Source organism: Ixodes scapularis, unplaced genomic scaffold (genome assembly GCF_016920785.2).
Source record: "Ixodes scapularis isolate PalLabHiFi unplaced genomic scaffold, ASM1692078v2 PGA_scaffold2__306_contigs__length_199485367, whole genome shotgun sequence".
In the NCBI taxonomy this organism is placed as follows: Eukaryota; Metazoa; Arthropoda; class Arachnida; order Ixodida; family Ixodidae; genus Ixodes; species Ixodes scapularis.
In genome coordinates, this window is record NW_024609857.1 from 176434462 (window position 1) to 176455433 (window position 20972).

Genomic DNA, 20972 nt, shown 5'->3' on the forward strand with positions numbered 1-20972 from the left:
TTGAACCTATTTCATAACGTTTGGGCCCATTCGGTATATTTTTCGTTTTTATGTGTAGCACCCGTTATTTCTGACGAGTGAACGAATATTAAGGAAGAGGCCTGAACTTAGTCTACCTTTTATTTCAGAAGTCGAAGCAAGGACTTGACATAAACGGACAGGCAAGTTCATTTAATCGACATAATAATAGAACCCCACTCCCTTTGATATTTATAAAATTGGCGAACGTAAGCCACATCTTAATTTCTAATAACATTTGTAAGAATTGCTTTGCAAAGAAACCAATTTGGTCTGGAAAAGTTGGAACAAAAAGTGGAGACAATTGGCGCACCTCGACAGCGGCGTCTGGCCGAACGTTCGTACAAATCCTGTTTACTAAGGGTTACTCAAGAGGACAAAGTGGTTTGCCTTAGTTGTCACACCGGTGGCCAAACTCAAGCTCACAGAACGTATCACTGAGTCCTGAGTACGTTGAGGTGATATATAGGCAAGGTGCTGGGGCGATCGGTTAAACATCGTGACTCTCAATATCCCGTGGATGCGAGGCTCAACCTCATAACCTTGTAATATAGAACTTGCTTTACCTCTAAACGCACAATGGCCCATTGATAAAAAAAGAGTATTTTTAACTATTTATTCTTGTTTGTAGTGTCATTTGAGAGTACATTTTTATGTACTAGAAAAAAAAAACATTTCAATTCTTAAAGATAATGTTTGCCGCGTGATCGTTTTGTGTGTAACGCGATTCAGGTTATTCTAGACAGATCTTGAATCATACCTTTTAGATATCTGTTTCTTTAGTTGGAAGAAGGAAAAAAAATGTTGCAAACATAAAAAAAACGTTGCTTTAGACGAACGTTTGAACCTATTTATTTTTATTTATTTATTAACTTTCCCACAGCGCCAGGGTGGCATTACGGTCGAGGGGGGATGTACATCAATGTGGTACATTTAAGCAATACAAAGGAGCATAAAAGAACACGCACATGCATACCCAGCACACGGGGGAAAAAAACACTTCTCAAAATGCAGCAAAAAAAAACGCCATTGTCCAAAATATCAACAACCTCCGAAGGCAATTGATTCCATTCCCTAATAGTTTTGGTGAAAAAAGAAGATTTAAACTGGTTTTCGTTACATTTATACTCACGTACCTTTCGTTCATGATCGACACGATGAGAGATATAATGCGGGGGGAAATGTAGTTCTTGCGCTGTATACCAATTCTGCAGTGGTAAATGTTACGAAATAGTTTTAGCGCGTTACAAATATAATCGCGGCGGATCTGGAAAAGAATCTAAATTTGAGACTTATGTCGTTTTGCGATAAATAACCTGAATTTTGAGAACAAAGTACTCACATTACCTCGCATCATAAGCACGAATATTCTGATGAAACTAAAGCAATAAGTTACAGATACAGTGATACACTATCAGATTCGTACCAAGACATTAAACGATCCGCATCCCGGAGTGGGGAAAGTTGCTTACGAATCGCTAGCGCTGTGTTCAAAAATGAGTATTCTCAAATATTTTGACTTGATTCTGAGTTCCTCTGATACAATTATTGTATTTTTATTTCATTGTAGCAAGTTCCGGCACCACCTTGTAAACGCAGGTGCTGCAATAAAAGAGGACGTCTAGAGGTGGTAAACTGGCCAGATGGCAGGCCCTGTGGTGTGTCTTCAGTAAGCTATAGCTGTGTATATTTTTTCAATGTTTCCATCTTTTTCAATGAATATTATAATGTACGCTTCTGACAAACTCATATGATTCACAATTATATTAAAAATATGCGCTAGTCAAAATGTATAGGTAATATACTCAAACGCAGGTTGTTGCTATAGCAAAATACTTTTCACAACTGAGTGTTGCAACTAAATTCCGTTCTCGCTGAGACTAGAGGCTCCGACGTCAGCGCAAGCTTTCTGCTTTGCTAACACCAGTGTGAACACCCAGGCACGCGCAACCAAAGCACTGCGGAAGCCAGCGAGCTCGCGGTGAATGCGCAGGAGGGTAAGGGAAGTGCTAGAGCTTAGTTTGGGTCTTGGATCTTTGTCGTCGTTCAACAGTTGTAGGTCAGGACGGAAAGAAATAAGTGCGGGGGGAAAGAAAGGGTCCCCATAAGTTCTTCTGTGTCGCCAGTGTTGGCGGAGATTTACACGAGCTTTCTTAATTCTGCCGTGATTGATAGAATGAGAAAAATCCTTTCGGACTGATGTGCTGTCAGTACATATGTCGACGATATCGTTGTCTGTGCTTTTCAAACTGGAGCGGAGAAAAAGCTGGGAATGTTAATAAGGTAATCAGCTCCTGAGCTGAAGTTCACGGTGGAGCATCCAGAGAAAAATTTGATGTAGTTCTTGTATCTACACATTCATGTGGGTGAAGCCTTATGCTGAAAATATTGAAAAACAAATCCAAAATGGATTCTTTCAACGTAAAGCTGCCACTCTAAGACTGTGAAAGCGGGTGTTGTTAGGTCACTCATCACTAATGTTTTAAACAGATCTTGTGTACACTTCATAGTGAAGGCCGTCAAAGGGCAGTGTGAGAGCTTCAGAAGTGCGGGATACAGAGATTTCATTAGCAGACACTTGACCATAATGAGCAGGTCAAGAATAGATAAAGAAGAAAGATCGAAAACAAATTAGCAGTCATGCCCTATTTCTACGCAATTACTCACAACGTAAAAGCTTGTGGAAAGAACTTTGGTGTGAATGTGGTCGTCAGTATGGATTTTAAGTTGGGCAACCTTACCCCACCCATTTAAGAAAGAAAGGAAGTGGTGCCGAATGCCCATGAAAATAAATCGGTACCTTGTGAGGAAGGAGTCGTGTATGACATACGTTTAGCTTGTGGGTCGAAGCATATGGGCGCAATTTCCAGGTGTTTGAATAATACACAAACTGAGCACAAAAGAAACGTAAAACTCGAAGCGGCCAATTCTGAACTAGCAACATATATTTAGGAACGCAACAACTGCACGGACCAGTGGTCGGAGACGGAAGTAGCGCACGAAGAGGTTAACGATGTCAAGTGAATTGTAAGAGAAACAAATAGAATTGCGTCAATAGGCAACTGTATAAGCCAGGCATCCATGCACCTTGCTGACAGTACCAGGGCGTTGTGCGCGTTTTCTTTTTGTTTTGTCTAGTGTAGCAGTGCAAGAATTTGTAAGAAGTAAAGTTTCAGTGTGAAGGCGACAAAAAGCGCGCAAGGTAATGTGTTTTGTTCCCCTTAGGGCTTTCTTATTATTTCAGTGAGCTTGGTGAGCAACGTCGTTCCGGGCTGGTTTGGGGTTCTCAGAAGTGTGAGATTTGTTCGAAAGTAGAGTGACAGCACAAGGTCATGGCGTGTCATAAGTGTGTACATTGGTGGCTCCAAATGTTGTAGAAAAAATAGAAAAAAAGGGAAAAACTTTTCCTCTGTTCTGTTAATTGGTGACAACCTTGGTGTCAAAGTGTGCGCATAGGAACGAAAAGTTGGGTGAAAACGAGCTGGTGAAGTATTAACATAATTTAAGACGAAACCACGAAACTGAGAAAAAATGAAGGGCAACCCAACACAGGGAACGTCTCAAACACAGCTATTTTTATTTCAAAGAAGTTCGTGTTTATACAGGTGTCACAAGGTTCTTTGTGGTTAATAATTGACAAGATACAATGCCCTTCATTTTCATAAAAACTTGTATTTACAAAAAAATCAAAGAGTTCATATGCTTATACAAAAAAAGAAAATTTAGTTAAAGAAACGAAAGAAAGGAAAACGCATCAGTCACCATGTCTTTGAATCCCTGTGCAGCAGTGTGTCTTGTGCTGTCGTTGTCGGCCCACGGTTGTGGCTGGAAGTCAGGAGCGGGAGCGGTTGGCTTCCGTCGGCGGCCCCAGAGTTACCGCATCAAGCGCTCGCGCTGTAGGAAGCCGGGGGTAGCGCAGGTTTCTATTCGCTGCCCTCGCTGGAACAGGCTGCTGGTCAGACAGTAGGAGGCCGCCGATTGCCCTGGCCGATGGTGTCGTTCCGCTCTCAGCACGTTCTCTTCGGCCAGTCCTCTTTCACACCCTCTCTGCACGCACCCTCAAAACTTCCCCTTCTTCGTCATCTTCCTTTCTCCCTCTGGGCCGATCCATGGGTTGACTTGCACTTCTTCTTTTCCACATTGAGTCACATCATCACAAGAAGCCCCCTTTAAGTTTTTTTTTTTTTAAGTACCAAAAGAAATTACATACACAAAAAAAAACCAAGACCATGATGATGTGCGCAAGTTCATTGCAGCCTAATAAGATAACCCGCACCTACATTGTTTCTTCTTTAAATGTACCCCACGCGAAACGAGTACTCTTGAGGCATCAGACCCCAGCGTAACACTCGGCTGTTAAGTTGTTTCGCCTTGTTTCAATATTGTAAAGGATGGTGGGGCGTCTGAACAACAAAATGCGTTCCATACAAATGTACACGAACCTTCTCTATTACCCTGACCCAGGAATGTTATTGTCCTCCTACCGACTTCGCACTTCATGGGTTTACTGTAATACCGGCTTGTCGCATTCTCTCATAAAACTGCTTTAACGCCTCCACATGTTCTCAAATTTCGTTGCAAATACGCTCCCAAAAATGCATAACCCGAGGTATATTACTAGAAACAAATTCTAACGATAAATTATTACAGTTCATTCTACTTTGCACTCCTCTCAATCGTAATGAATGAATCGTAATGAAGAATCATTTGAATCCACTACGCTTCTTTCAACGCTCGGTGATAATGCCCACTATCGTACCAAAGCACTTCATACGCGACGAAGAATTTCCTGGCAGTTCTCGATCACAGTGCCTTCCGGACCAGTTCGTCGAACATCTTCTTCACGAGCTCCAGGTGCATCTTGTCTGTGCCGTCGCGTATCCGGTGCTCCTTCTCCTCCATGTCTAGCCTTCTGACCTTGACCGCCACCTCTGCTTCAAACTTGGTCCTCTCAAGGGCCGGCTGCTCTTCGTCAAGCTTGAGCCTTCGCTCCTCAAGGTGCAGTTCTTTTTCCTGGATCATTTGTTCCCGGTCCACTTGCCTTTCAAGGAACTCCTGCCGTCCATCCTGACACTTCCTCTTGGCCCTTTCGTTTACGTGCACCATGGTGTCCTCTCCGGACGAGGCGGAAAGGTCGGCTCCTGCCAGGCTGTAACCCTCAATGACCTCGGTCGGGACGCTGTCGTGAGGATATATCTCCAGCACAGGGTAGTTATTGGCCGTGCCCAGTGGCGAAAGCACTGTTTTTACCTCAGGGTTACTCTTTTGGAGGCGCGGCCTCGGGTAGAGCACTCTGCGGGGATTGGGGTACACCGGCTTCTTCATGTCGAAGACCCGCTGCAGCAGCTTTTCCTTCTCTAGGTACTGCTCGTGAGTGGTTGGCCTGCTTTTCAAGTGCTCTTTAGCGTCGGTGTCACTCCACTGCGAGAGCCGCAGGTCCCCCCGTTCCCTGGCACTCCCACCGTTACTAAGTTGGTTTAACCTACTCGGCATATTACCGTCGACGGCAGCGACGATTTCACCTTCCGCGTCAGACAGCTCCTTCAGGGTTTGTTCGGTCGAGTCTTTCGCTCCATGAATATTCCCCACAATAACGTCATACAGAGGATGGTCCATACACTTGACAGTTACCTGTCCCGTTAGGAACGGTAACACAAGGCGAATGTTTGCCTCTGGCAACATCAGACACGTCCCGTCCACTAAAAATACGGGACTGACCTTGCCAGTACAATCTTCAGATGCGACCAGTTCCCGGCGCACTATCACGGTGTTACTCCCGCTGTCCCTCAACACCTTTACTGCTTTGCCGTTTAATATCCCACCTGTGATTGGCATACCTTCCGACATAAATGATCTCGCCTTTTCAGTCATCTTCATGGCGGGCGTTCTGAAGGCGTTTCTTGAGATTTTCTTCCTTCCCCGTGAGAACGCGTCCGTCTTACCAACAGGATCATCATCGGGTTTTACAAAACATGAAACTTCTGTCTTTCAGTTTTTTTCTTGCGGACATGATCTGGACTCGAGGCCTGACCTCTGACACACTTGACAGAATACGCGTGTTTCTGGCTTTGATCGGCAATCTGCTGCCTTGTGGCCCAACTTACTACACAAGAAACATTTTACCTTTAGAGCGGGTTTGCTGCCATGCACATCTTCAATCTAAGGCTTCCTTGGCCTCCTTCCTGAAATTGGCCAGATTAGGCTGGCCCCGCGCCTCCAGGAAGTGGTCCGCCATTTGAACCAGCGCCGATATGGTCTTACAGCTTCTTTCCCTTAAGAAGATCGCCAGCCTAGGATGACAATTCCGAAGGAATTGCTCCCCGATCATCCGGTCACGAATCCCCTCATACGTTTTTGGGCATGCGTTCATACTGACCCACCGGTCGAAGAACCCTTCTAGTCTTGCAGCAAACTGGCTCCCTGTCTCGCCGTCTAACGGCTTGCTCTCTCTAAATTTCTCGCGGTACCCCTCTGCCGTGTAACGGAACAGCTGGAGCAAAGGCCTCTTCACTTTATTATAATCCAAAGAGTCTTCAGACGACATCCTACCTATGACCTCCAGAGCTGGGCCAACCAGGCACATGCTTAGAGCAGTCGCCCACTTCTCTTGCGGCCAATCTTGCCCCTGAGCTACAGGCTCAAATCTCCTCAAATACGAGTCGAGATCGTGCCTTTTGTCACCGAAGGGAGGCATAAGCCTGTGCGGACTAGGAGATAGCGATATAGATGCGCGACGTGACCCTTCACTGCCATCTGCTCGTCCTATCTCGGTGGCGCTAGCCTCTGCAAGACGAATCTTTAGTTCGATAATGCGTTGCTCACTTTCTGCCTTGAGGCGCTGTGCTTCCCTCTCAGCAACCCACCCTTCTCGTTGGCGTGCACGCTCCTCGTCTACCGAAGACCTCAACTCCGCTCCTGCCAGTCCCAACTCAGCGCCCAAAGACATTAACTCTTTAACCTCCATTCTGATTAATTATTGTTACGTAGAAAAGCGAAGGAACAGAATATCTTGTCCTGTCGCGGACCCCAGTTAATTGTCACAAGGTTCTTTGTGGTTAATAATTGACAAGATACAATGCCCTTCATTTTTCATAAAATCTTGTATTTACAAAAAAAATCAAAGAGTTCATATGCTTATACAAAAAAAAAAAAAAAACTTAGTTAAAGAAACGAAAGAAAGCAAAACGCATCAGTCACCATGTCTTTGAATCCCTGTGCAGCAGTTTGTCTTGTGCTGTCGTTGTCGGCCCACGGTTGTCGCTGGAAGTCAGGAGCGGGAGCGGTTGGCTTCCGTCGGCGGCCCCAGAGTTACCGCATCAAGCGCTCGCGCTGTAGGAAGCCGGGGGCAGCGTAGGTTTCTATTCGCTGCCCTCGCTGGAACAGGCTGCTGGTCAGACAGTAGGAGGCCGCCGATTGCCCTGGCCGATGGTGTCGTTCCGCTCTCAGCACGTTCTCTTCGGCCAGTCCTCTTTCACACCCTCTCTGCACGCACCCTCAAAACTTCCCTTCTTCGTCATCTTCCTTTCTCCCTCTGGGCCGATCCATGGGTTGACTTGCACTTCTTCTTTTCCACATTGAGTCACATCATCACAACAGGGTTTCGGTGCCCCGAAAACCAATAGAAAAAAGAAAGAAAGTGAAAACACTCTTTACAAACACGCATTGAGCTCAAAAAACAACCTGCACAGGACTTCGCACAAAGCCGAAACAAAAAGTAGCAAAACAAGATGGGTTGAACCTGAAACGTCAAAACTCCCAAACAAACACAAAACAAAGAAAATGACACAACCCAACACTTTCTGTGTTGTTTTGTTCTTCGTCTTGTCCGGTCTCGGGGTTTTGTCTTAAATTATGTATATAAGAAGTCTACTTAAAAACGTATTAGCTGAGTATGAGACGTCGTCTGACTGACTTGTTTTCCTGTATCTTCTATCTTTGGTTGTTTCAAGTTTTTTGCACACCGAATCTCACGTGGTTTAGAAAAATAGTGAGCTTTTAGTCTCAGCCTAACGGTGAAAAGTGTGAATCCCGGAGAAACGCTCCTCTGGAGGAAAGCTCCCAGAAGAAAAGCTCACCGGAGAATAGTTCGCCGGAGAATAACTCACAGGAGAAAGCTCACTGCAAAATCGGCGGATGGAGAGAAAAGCTATTTTGCCCTTGAGCGAATGCGAGGAAAGCTCACCGATTTTATTTTATTCTCATAGCGTAGCCAGTCGGATCATGCTTAACCTATATAATACTATTACCATTAAAATTTGCCAGTTTTGAACAAAAATGTGTCCTTTTCTTGTAATATTTGCGAAACTTACTGGGTGTGTTTCTCCCAAATCAATAAATGCGGGCGAGAGTTCTCTCAGGTTTACTCTGTAGGTAACGAATGGCTAAATGAAAACTTTATAAACTTGGCAGACAGCAAAAAGTTTGGGAACTTTTGGGTCGCCTATCAGTATCGCCCGACCAGGCGGAGTTCTACTCGCTCCGAAGAAGTCCCACAGGGAGCGCTATGATGGAGAAACACTTTATGGATACTCAAGTTCTGCTTGGGATGCTGCGGAAGGCCAAGGCTGCCCCGTGGTTCAGGTTTTCTTCTGAGATGGCTGTCCCGGCACCGGCTCTTCCGTTCGTCCACCGCCCTTCGAACTGTTTGTCCTCGCGCACACACCACGAGCCTCGACCCTTCTACCTCTTCTCTCCCGGCGCCGTCCCTCTACGTGCAGGGCTGTTCATTGTCCACCACAAACTTACTAATGCCTTCCTAAATCCTAAAAGTAAAACCTCTACCTGCTGCAAACCCGAAAGTGCATGTACAACAACACGGTTTCTGAAATGATCTTTGAAGCTTCTGTTCACCTTTGAAAACCAGGGCTGTAGGACCGTTTGCCGAATGACAATTCGTCACACGTCAACTGGTAGCAGGGCTATTCATCACATAGGTCAACTCGCCATAGGGCAGTTCGTCACTATGACAATTTGTAAAACAATTAAAGATATTTCTTATATTCGTAACATATCTTATGTTTACCGAGTCTATTTTCTTCCGATTTTTGTTTCCAGCGACCCCTTCCTCGGTTTAATATTTTCTTCTCGACACAAGAAATCAGGTTTACTAATCTCATATACATATTCACTAATTAAGTCTTCTCCGCCAGAATCTTAACACCTCTCTGAGTCACTAATAAAAGCAAGAATGGATGGCAGAGTGCTCGGCAGTTGTGGGCTGTTACGTGAAAGGTTTCGGTCCCGCATGCGCAATCTGTGTATGTAGCGCAAGTGAACGAACTACATGCTCTATGTGTCGCGCATGCGCCGTACCTCTGTCGCACTCCTGGAAGTTATATATTCTATGCTTCCAAGTTGAACTAAAATGTTTACCAACCTAAAAGAAATAAAAGACAGAACTTTCTAAAGAGGGCAAAACACAGAAGCCAAGTAACAAAAGCTACCGATCTTCAAGAGACCTACGAACATTGTCTCTGGTTTTTCGACGAGTTGTCCCAGTGACGAATCGGCCTTTGACGAATGCCATTTTGTAACGAAGAGCCCCGCTACGGAGTTTCCCTATTACGTATTGTGCTTTGACGAACGGTCCGTATTCCGAAAAGAGGATAGACCGGTAAATAGGCTACCGAGATTTCTTTCTTCCACGGACATACACGTTTTATAGTCGTTCGTGCTGGTTTTTTCCACACGTTGCCTGCGTGTGATGTTGCTTTTCTATGGCAAACCACCCATGGCTTCCAGAGCTGCACACTGTCACCAGAGTTCATCGTGACCCATATAAGATATAGTCTTCTGTACGAAGGCTGCGAATTCTGCAAGTTGCTAAACATTATACATGATGGAAACAGCTCAAATAACAAAGAGAGAGTGAAGACAACAAGCACTACAGGAAGAAGTTGTTCTAGTAACTAAAGTTTTATTATTGAAAAGAAAAAAACAGAAAGAAAACAGCGTAGCCGAAATTGAATGCATCAACAAACAACGAACTCATCGATCAGACGCCATAGAATATTCGGAGCTGAAACGGTTCACCACAACGGTATTCATATTAGCTTGCAAAAAGAAACCACTTTATCTGCCAGAGCTACCTACGGCGCCCTGTCAAGCTGCCAGTGAATTGTTCTTTTTACGGGTGTCCCTTGTTCTGATTCTATACTTGCGACGTGATTAATTGACAGAATGGGTGATTACTAATTTCTGAGGATTTTGCCCAATAAACTTCAAGAATATCACAAGAAAGGATTTTTTTTTAAAATCAAGTGACGAATTTTATTTGTGTAAATTGACATTTGTGACGCACAATCCGCTAAGATATGAAAAAAAAAATTATTTCGTTGAGCTTTTCTCCGCATTCGCTCAAGAGCTGGTGAGCCTTTCTCCGCACCTGCCGGGTTTGAGGTGAGCTCCAGTGATCTTTACTCCGCCGCCTGAACGGTATATATGCACTAATTGACATAAAGATCCCAATAATGTATAAAATATATCTAGAAAAAAATGTGATGCACCAGAACATCTCTTAAATAACATAAAGCAGAAACCTTCGAGATAATGTTTAAAACGTTGGGTATGACTTAATATCTTTATCGATTTTCGAAATTCGTTAAATGCCAAAGCTTTCTCTGTATTTATTTCTGTGCAGTTTTCCATCACATAATAGACTACATGTTCCACAGTCGTAAGTACGTTGCTTTGAGATAGAAATTACTTTTAGTCATTTATTGAAAATCTGGAAGTTTAATACTGTAATAAAATGTGGAGTCACAAAATAATTCGTAAAGAAAATAATGAAGTGTGGATATTCTCCCTTCGTCACCAACAGCGAAGTATTAACGCGATAGCGTTCAAGAGCTCCTGTCGCAGAAAAGCAGGCGTTGATGGCGCGACGAGTAAATGGCGGACGCGAAAATCCTGATTGGTCGATAGGGTGATGACGTCACAACCGGGTGTAGGCCCGTTCGTGGCGTGCCGATTCGTCATAGGCCGATTGGTAATAGGCAAAGCGGGCACATAAGATAACTTGTCATATAAAATTTTAAAGATGCACGAAAATGAAAGTTCAGAGTTTATTTATTTGTTTGTTGAAATGCTTACTATAATGCAAGATCTTTGATATACAGTGAGTCGCGAAACCGACTACACTCATATGCATTTACATCGGGCTGGCGCCCGCGCCCATCCTTGCTGACGTATAACAGATGTATAACAGGTGCTGTCGCAGTTAGAAGCGATGAAAATCATTACCTACTTAAAAGTGAATACCAAGTGCGTCATGAATACACTTGAAAACAAAATGTTTATTAGTCGAGTAATTAGCATTTTGAAACGCAATATTTCGGGTTGCTGTCCTAAACCTTTCTAGACGATTGCGACTCTCGTAGTGGTTGACAACAACCTAAAGGCGCTTGTTGCAGTCGCCGGGCCTCTTCGCCACCCTTGAAGACGCAGTGCCGCCCTCTGCTTGAGCGAGTTTCATTTCTGTTAAGGACTGCTCCCTCTGGACACATCCTAGGAAGGCCGAGATGTTGGGGAAGCTGCAGCCCACATTGCTCTTAAAGAAAACGAAGAAGCCGCGCAAATTGCTATTAGTGTATAGCCTCACTGAATACGCGCATAACCACAGAAAGCACGAACATAACTTTACTGTGCAGCACATATATACATAGAACAAGGTATGGGTGACGGAAGAGATAAAACGCGGTCATGTATGGCCGTCATCATTTATTGGAGAAATCCCGGCGCGGTCTCGATTCCATCTTTTTTCTCTCTCTCTCCATTTGATAGTAGTGGTGATGAAAGGGATTTTGAATTTTTCGCGATTTTGTGACATCATATTCAAAGGTTTGGGTAACCGCACAAAAGCTCACCGGACAAAAGCTCACCCGTTTTTTCACAGACCTGGACAAAAGATCACTTTTGTTTTTGCTACCACGGGCGAAACGCGGCCTGGGATAAACTGCGGACGAAATGGACATTGCACCATATTTAGGAGAAATGGCAACCCAGCCCATGCAAAAGTGTCACCAGATAAGCCATAACAGGCAGAGAAGCAGCAATTTGGGACACAAATTTAGGTCACTGAAACTGAGTGGACCTGATAAGATCAAGCGTGCTTGACTCAAGGTATGCCGGAGCACCCATGTGCCACGCCCAAAAAACTTCGTGAACCGAACCTTTCGAACACAAAGAGTGACCAAAGAAGCGAAGTCATGCTTTGTCGACGTCGCTTTTTCATTGTGCATATGTCACGCTAACCGCGCACATAAAGGTTAGGCACACTGTCTCTTCATTACTAATGCATTGGTGTTCCTGGGGCTGAGGGTAATATTTGAAGTGAATGGCTAAGAAAATTAAATTCATTCCGTCATTGCACGTAGTAATTGGATTTGAAACATCAAGGATTATCTCAGGGTGCTGTGAAAAGGAAACTGAAGCAAAAATGTAATATACAAACCATTGATTTGCAAAGTTTGAAAAATATTTTCAAGGAATGGGAGTGTGGCCTTTTGGACATATGACCAATTTAGAAAGCCGTGCGTGATTTCGGATAGGCTCGCGATCCTTTCACCACAGCTTGTGCCCGAAGGACTAACCTACATCAGGGAAAAGTCTACCGGTGACATCGGCAACCTGCTGGACTATTTTGATTGCACGTATGGCAACGGCCCCTTCCGTTATCCTTCTGCTTCTGCGGCGGAACGCAGAGCAAATTCTTCCCTTTGCCTGACTGTGTGCCGACGACTATCGGAGTTTCTCGCGGAACAGCGGAATATGTACGACGCTGCTCATCAAGGTAAAGACCGGACATACACCTGCGAAGGTTGGAATACCGGGTTCCAGAAGTTTGTCGGCCACGCCCATTTAAGAGTCTGGATGCTGATTGAATGCCCACAGAAAAATCAGGCGTTCGTTGGCACGGCATCGACTCAAGCCCGCAGAGGTGAACCCCCCGAAAAGCGGGCGCAAAAAAACCACTCTGCGCTTGCAGAATCGTGTGAGAAAATATTTCTGAGGAATTACAGGTACACCCAGGTCTACCAAGACTGCTGGAGCTGGTGGGGGACTGCATTCGCTTCTAACCAATCGTTGCATGCTAGTGCCGCACGCGCGCACCTAAGTTTTCCGCACAGTTGTAGAGACCAACATAAAAGTTTCTCCTGGTGACGTTTTGTACGGTGAGCCTTTGTCTGGTGAGCCTCTGTCCGGTGATCATTTTTCCGGTGAGCTCTTGTCTGGGATTCCAAAGTTTGCGCCCCCAACGAGCGCTTTGAAAAGTGTAGTTATTTTACGTCGAGACCTAAACTGCACCGTCCATCCAACGAAATATTGTAATTCGCGTTTGTTGCTACAAACAACATAGGAGATATTTGATTAGTACCTGGAGTCCTCGGGGACACGCCTCGATGCTGTTACTTGTTCCTGGCATTTCCGCCAATGTCGATTCCCTCACTGACCAAACTGTCGGAGGAAAGATGGCTGTAGACATGCCGTTCCGACGGAGCCTGCCGATGTAGACATACTCAAAGTATAGTCCGCCATGGGTGCAGCCTTCGAGGGGAAAACCTCGACCAAGTCCTGAAATGCCTCGGGGATGTCGGAAAATGGCAAAAAGGCCAATGCAGGCAGCACGCTCCTCTGAAGGTGCACAGGAAGTAAATTATTTCCATCTCTGAAACAGTTCATATAAAAAAGAACAGAAAAAAATTCTGCATACCTTAACAGCAAACCCTTCGACCGTATTGTATCGACACTGATGACGGTTAGAGTACACCTCCCTGTATCCCGACTGGGATAAATGGAAGAGGCATCCCTGGATCCCTGCGCTGGGGACCACGGCATTTATGGCGTTGATGGCAGTGACCTCGATGTCAGTGTAATCCACCCCAAGGGAGTTGGTCCCCACGCGGCTCAACAGCACATAGAAGAATCTTGAAAAAAAGTTATGTAGCCAGAATTACAAAAAAAAAAAAAACAATATTCTGGAGGTAATCACAACAGCCCACACACCGAAGGATACGTTTTCGTAACTTTTAGCGGTTACCTTCTGTAAGTGGTTTCTGATTTGTTAGACAGCATGGGCACTACTACACTTTTGACGACTGCATACACAATTTAAAGCTGCTATAACAACTCAGGGGTGACTTCGAAGGTTCCGTGTTCACACCAGGCGGTTGCCCGGGTGAAATAGTTCAGGTTGTGCTCAGTTGCAAACATCAGAAGTCTCTCTCTGTCGCCGTCGCCACTGTCGTTCAGAAGAAAAGAATCTCAGTAATGTTTGGAGGTGGGCTAGTCGGTGATGCATTGTAAACATAGAAATAAAACAGCGCAAACGAACACAAGGACAAGTAGAAGAAGGGACACAGACACAGCGCTGACTCACGACTTACTTTCTTTCTCATCTTTTTAAAACATATCATCATAAGAAAACAAGAAATGGAAAAAAAAGAAGAATCCAGCATGTAGGACATCCTCTCTGTCATATGCCATCTGAGGAATTTTTTTACAGAAACTATACATTATATACCATTACAAAAAAAATTAGAAAAAGAAGGAAGTAAATAGTAGGAAAAGATATAACTATACATCATTCCACCTCAGGTCTGAGTAAAGCCATATGCAGATGGCATAAGACAGAGAGGGTGTCCTACATGCTGGATTCTTCTTCTTTTACTTTTCATTTCTTGTTTTCTTATGTTGATATGTTTTAAAAAGATGAGAAAGAAAGTAAGTCGTGAGTCAGCGCTGTGTCTGTGTCCCTTCTTCTACTTGCCCTTGTGTTCGTATGCGCTGTTTTATTTCGATGTTTAGAATTCAGAAAAGAATCTCCTTTGGTTGTGAACTCCATAAAGTTAGAACAGTTATTACGAAATGACATACATAACGCCGCAAAGCACTTTACTGTGAACTCTGCGGGCATCCGAATGTCTGCTCTGCAGGATGGTACACTGCGCAGAAACTTCGCGCCCTGCCTCTGTTTTCGAATTGTGCGCCGTAGTGTGGATGCAGCAGGAATCTGCGAGGCAGTGTCGTCCGTAACAAAGGAGGCTGCATTGAAAAGTATCTGGTGTGGTGCTAGGCGTCCTTCCACTGCAATAAAGAAGCACATATAAAATTGGTTCTCGTGATAGAAAACTGGGAATATAAAAACAACTTTTCACAACTTACCTGCATACGCTTCATCTCATGAAGTAATCTGAGAACACTTAGCTCGATTAAGTCGCCGGAGTGCGTGTGGTCGCTCGAGTAAGATAGTAGGCGAGTTATGGCCAGATCGGTTATGTTAGGGTATTTTTTTTTTGTTTTTTTTTATAGTTTTTTTTAAAGTCTGTTTTGCCGGGAGGCTCAGTAGAGGGTCGATTCGTTAGACTTGAGACGAGTGAAAGAATATCCGTCGTGGAGGAGCATAGCGCCCCCTGTCTCGGTTGTGATTAATTACATTTCAAAAGCGAAAATAAGATCCCATGCAAAAATGACGTTTATTTTATACGCTGGGACGTTTGAATTCCGAGAAAAAAAAAACAGCTACGAAATTTTTAAATCTAGGCAAATCGGATGACACGCGTCCAGCAACAAAGCAACTGCGACGACCAGGCGATCTTTTTAGACAAACTATATTGTTCGTCTCTTTTTTTTTTCTTTTACTATAAGTGACTTAAGTTCTTTGCGAGGTTTTATTTTTTTTTTTGTTGTTGTTTCCCACTATTACTAGTTTCGTTCCGAATGTTCGACCTTCAAACCGAAACCCAGAACTGCAGCAACTGTTACAGAATCTTCGCCCGCGATCAACCTTGGTGACCTTGTACGGGTTTGGTACGGACATAAAATTTTCCAAGTAACCCAACTAGAACGAATCATATGACAGCTTTTGGGTTACTGTGTGAAATGAGGCCCTAATTACAAATTATCCTGTGGCAAATGTTTTAATGTGACGAATGGGCCTATTACAGTTGCCCTATGACGAATCGGCATTTGACGAACGGGCCGTATGTCCTTTGTGGGGGAATAGCAAGCAGTTCACAATGCTCACGTGAAACGTGATGTCACGCGTGGAATGAAATTTATTAAAAAAAGTCTTATGTCATGCCAATTAAAGTTCGCCGCATATCCAATTATTTCGCTTTATAAAGTAATTTATTTGCCATAAAGAAAAATTTTAATAATTTTAGACAGGATCCGAACCTTTTGGTTGCGATCCAGAAACACTACTGACTAGGCGAACCCTGCCCGCCGCATCTCTTGCTCACTGGCAGGAAGAGCACGAGAAGCGAATGAGAAGGCGATGCGAACGGACCCGATAATGCTATCACATTCCACTCTTAAAGGCGAGGCTTAAACGTCTTCTAAGTTTTTTTATTTGACATTTACTACGTTTCGGCCATCCTTGAACGAATTCAGTCACATCATACTCTTTCATTTGCGGTACATTGGTGGATGAAGCCAACAAAGCCACAGAAACGCGCGCGCGTCATGCCGGCGGTGAGAGCAACCAATCCCACCGAGCGTTGACAAGTTTCGGACGGCGGTTATCCGCATCCAATTAAGGCCGGTTCACACACTTGCGATTCCTCAGGACCGTGCGACTTGCGTTCGACTCCAACCAACCGAGGCAAGATCAGTGTTTAAGCCTCTGGTGTCGGCTTACGACCAGCTGCGCAGCAATGCAGCCGGTTGCAAGTCGTCACCAAGGGCTGCAAAACTGGTCTTGCCTCGGTCCGTCGTAGTCGTCGCGAGTGTGTGAATGGGCCTTTATCAGCCGCACAGCTAAGCACTGCGCTATGAAACATGGCAAGGTCGGATAGCCGAATGTTGATATACTGCGTTTCGCCTGACGACCAACCACAGCCGATGCTAGGAGCCACGTCGGAGCCCTGCGGCGGAGAAAAGCTCACCGGAGAAAAGCTCACCGCAAAACCCGCAGATGCGGAGTAAAGCTCACCGTCCCTTGCGAGTACGAAAAAAAGCTCACCGAATATTTTTTTTTCTTAGCTTAGGGGATTGTGCGTCACGCAGGGTGATTTAACGCAACTAGAATTCGTCACCTCATTAGTAAACAAATGTCCTCTTTTTTTTAAAATATTCTTGAAGTTTTTTGGACACATTCCTCAAACGTTAGTAATCACCAATTGTGTCTATTAATCACGTCGTATCATCATCATCGTAAACTTTATTAATTGATAAAGTGAAAGGACCTTGCGGTCTCTGGTTGGTGCCATTAGTCCAGGGCTCCATCGTCCGCCCACATTCGGCGGGCTCGCTCAACCAGTCGCTGCTGGTCATCGAGCTCTGTGCCGGAAAGGGCCGCCTCCCAGGAGGAAAAGGTGGGGGAAGGAATGGGGGTGATACCCTCACCGAGGGGGTGACGGCATTCCCAGATGGAGTGGTACAGGTTAGGGTGATCGCTGCCACATCCCGGACAGGTGCCTGGGTACCGGTTGAGGAACCAGCGATGTCGCTGGTGGAGGTTAGGGAACGTAAACGTTTGAAGTTGTCGCCAGTCCGCTGCCTCTGCCCGGGATAGCGCACGATGCGGAGGGGGCAGGACCCGGCGGGTTGTTCGGTAGTATTCTGTTACCAGGTGGTAGGTGTTAAGGTATGTGTCGGTTGGAGTCCGGAGGGACTGGGAGTCCGCGGGTGTGTTTGGCTCTGGGTCCCGCTGTATCCTGATCCCATCCGACAAAGCCCGGTTTGTCGCTACCGCTCGGGTTAGTGCGTGAGCACTTTTGTTGCCGGATAAGCCCAGATGTGCAGGGGTCCAGATGATCCGGATGACCGGTATTTGTAACCATTCGGTTCTTATGGCGTTGATGAGATGTGCTGTCCGTGGGTAGAGGGTGTTGCCCGCAAACGCTCTGCACGCTGCTTGCGAGTCGGTGACGATAATTATCTTATGCTTGAGGTCGGTGGTGTCTCTGCGTGGGATTGCGTGTGAGATGGCCAGCGCTATAGCCATCTCCTCCGCCTCCTGGATTGATGCGATGTTTGAGATGGAGCCCGTGCTGTTGCAGGTGCCGTCTCTGTCTGTCACTGCGATGGTTGCTGCTCCAGCTCTTTCCCTGTGGAGAGCAGCATCTGTGTACCATGTTTGTGGGTCTGGGCCGTAGACTTTCTCTAAGGCCCGGATCCTGGCCTCTCTCCGCCCTGTGTGGAGTTCTGGGTGCATGTTTTTAGGGATAGGTGCCGCCTGTACGCGGTTCAGGATATCCGGTTTCAGGTGCACTGGGGCGGCTGGTTCTTCCTGCGTGAGACTGGTGTAGCCAAGTCTGCGCAGCGTTGCTCGGCCGGTTCGGGTGGCGCTGAGGCGTGTGAGCTGTCCTGTTTTTTGCGCTTCTACTAGCTCTTCCACCGTGTTGTGGAGCCCCAGCATCAGGAGTTGCTTCGTTGACGTACTTATTGGTAGACGAAGGGCTGTCTTGATCGCCTTGCGGAGCGAGGTGTTTAGCCACTCCATTTCGGTGATTGTGAAGTTGTGAAAGGGCACATGATATGTGAACCGGTTCAAAATGAGGGCTTGATAGATTCGCACCGTATCCTGTTCACTGAGCCCCCCTTTCCGATTAGACACCCGTCGGATGAGGTGGGCTATTTGGTCGGCTTTTCTGCGCAGGAGCTCCACGGTGTGTCGTGCTCCGCCGTGGTTTTGGAGGTACATGCCAAGGATTCGTAGGCGCTCTACCCGGGGTATAGGTGTATTTCCTAGCGTAAGGTCGATGGTCGGCGCGTGTTTGTTCAGTACTGAGCGTTTTCGGATCACCAGGAGCTCGGATTTTTCACTTGCGCAGGTTAGCCCTGCCGCTCCAGCGTAGTCTTGGATGACGTTGACTGCTTCTTGCAGTCTGTCCTGGATTTCTCCCTCCGACCCTGTGGTGGTCCACACCGTGATATCGTCGGCGTAGAGGGCGTGTCGCAAGTGCGGGATTTTGTTGAGTTTGTGCGGGAGGCCTGCCATTGCCACGTTGAACAGCTAGGGCGATACAACTGATTCCTGAGTTGTCCCTTGTCCTGTTAGACGAATGGGGTCCGAGCGGATGTCACCAATCCCCAGGGTGGCGGCTCGATCCATAAGAAAGGATCGCACATAGTTGTATGCCCTTGTACCGCAGTGGGTCTCGGTGAGGTTGCGTAGAATAGCATCGTGCGAGACATTATCGAAAGCCCCCTTGAGGTCGATGGCTAGCACCGCCCTCGCCTGGGCTTGGCTTTGAAAGTCCAGGACCTCTTCCTTTAGTTGGAGGAGGACATCTTGTGTGGAGAGGCGTGGTCGGAATCCATACATGGTGTCCGCAAAGTACTCTTGTTCCTCGAGATATGGTTGTAGTCGTGACAAGACGACGTGCTCCATGAGCTTCCCCACACAAGACGTAAGCGAAATGGGTCGTAGGTTTTGAAGTTCCACTGGCTTGCCAGGCTTAGGGATAAGTGTAATGTCCGCGTGTTTCCATTCCTCCGGGATTCTTCCTGTCCTCCAGACCTCGTTGAAATATCGGGTGAGCGCCGTAATGGAAGCGTCGTCGAGGTTGTGCAGCATTTTGTATGTGACTCCGTCTTTCCTCGGGGTTGTGGTGCGCGTAAGCTTGGTGAGGACAGCTTGTATCTCCGATTCGGTGAAGTCCGCGTCTAGCTGGCTCGGCTCTTCCGTGTAGGAGTACTCTGCATAGTCGGGGCGTGGGCCGGCTGCGAGGTATCGGGATTCTAGTTCCTTCACGATGGAGGGTTCGTCCCGCTGCAGTCCGTGCAGAAGTTTGGTCACGGCCTTGGATGTCTCGGTCTTGGAGCGCGATGGGTCCAGCAAGGATCGGAGCATTGCCCAAGTCTTAGCGGTCCCAAGCGTACCACGCAGCCCGTGGCATAGTTGGTTCCAATTGCTTTCCGCCAAGGTGGTTGCGTAGTCTTCCGCCTTTTGGTTGAGCTCGGCGATGCGCAGTCGCAGCTTGCGGTTGAATCTCTGCGTCTTCCACCGCTTGGTGAGTCCTCGCCGGGCGTCCCACATGTGGAGGAGATGGGGGTCTATCGCTGGGGTGTCGATGGTAGTATTGACTTTCTTGGTTGCTCGATCAATGTCTTCATGGAGCCGTTGGGTCCACTCCTGGAGGGAGATAATGTCTTCGCTCTCCGTGCTCCCTCGCTGTTGTCTGAACTGGTCCCAGCTCGTGAGTCGAGCGGGTCGAAGCTTTCGTGTTCTACGGCCTCCATCGCACACCTCGGTCTCCAGGATGTAGTGGTCACTTCCCAGTGTTTCGTCCAGGTTGGACCAGCTACACGAGGTCTGCGTGCGGACTAGGGTTAAGTCTGGGCACGTGTCGCGACTAACGCTGTTGCCCATTCTTGTGGGGTGTTCCGGTTCTGTCATGATGGTAAGGTGATTGTTGACGATAGCTTGTGCTAACCTGCGTCCCTTGGGGTTCTCCTTCACATATCCCCAGGTCGGGTGGGCCGCATTGAAGTCGCCCAAGATCACTAGGGAGTTTGTTCGGGGCTGAACAACTTGGACCGCATCGTTGAAGAGGGCTCTGAAGTCATCGGCCTTCTGGCTTGGGGAGCTATAGACGTTGAGCACGAAGAGGCTGGGGAGCGTCTTTTTCTTGGGTAGGATTTCGAGTAATGTGTGGGGTATATGTCTATGCTGCTTGAAGGAATGGTTTATGACGGAGATGTGTTTTGCGACGAGGGTTGCCGCTCTGTACAGTGTAGCCTCCGGGCCGCTATCCATTTGCATGAACATTGTATATCCAGAGAGGCTCGGAGGACTGTTTGGCTCTTGTAGTGCGATAATATCCGGTGCAAAGTCTCTTGTGCCGATCTAATGCATGAGAGCGCCGCGCTTGCGCCTGTACCCTCTACAATTCCATTGCCAGTTTGTTGTTGTGTGTTTCTCAGACGGGGTTAGGGTTGATGATGAATGGGCTGTCGGTTTCTGGCTTGCCATATTAGATCTGAGGTGTGCCAGGGGGCTCCTGGGT

At 46.6% G+C, this 20972-nt stretch overlaps 1 protein-coding gene across 1 annotated transcript in view; it reads left to right on the top strand.

Moving 5' to 3' along the window:
- Positions 1 to 20972, top strand: part of LOC115320230 — a 195409-nt gene that overhangs the window by 155760 nt on the left and 18677 nt on the right. The window contains exons 10-11 of the mRNA XM_040222692.1: positions 129 to 161; positions 1589 to 1687. Coding sequence (XP_040078626.1) covers positions 129 to 161; positions 1589 to 1687 — 132 coding nt within the window. The remainder of the gene's footprint in view (positions 1 to 128; positions 162 to 1588; positions 1688 to 20972) is intronic.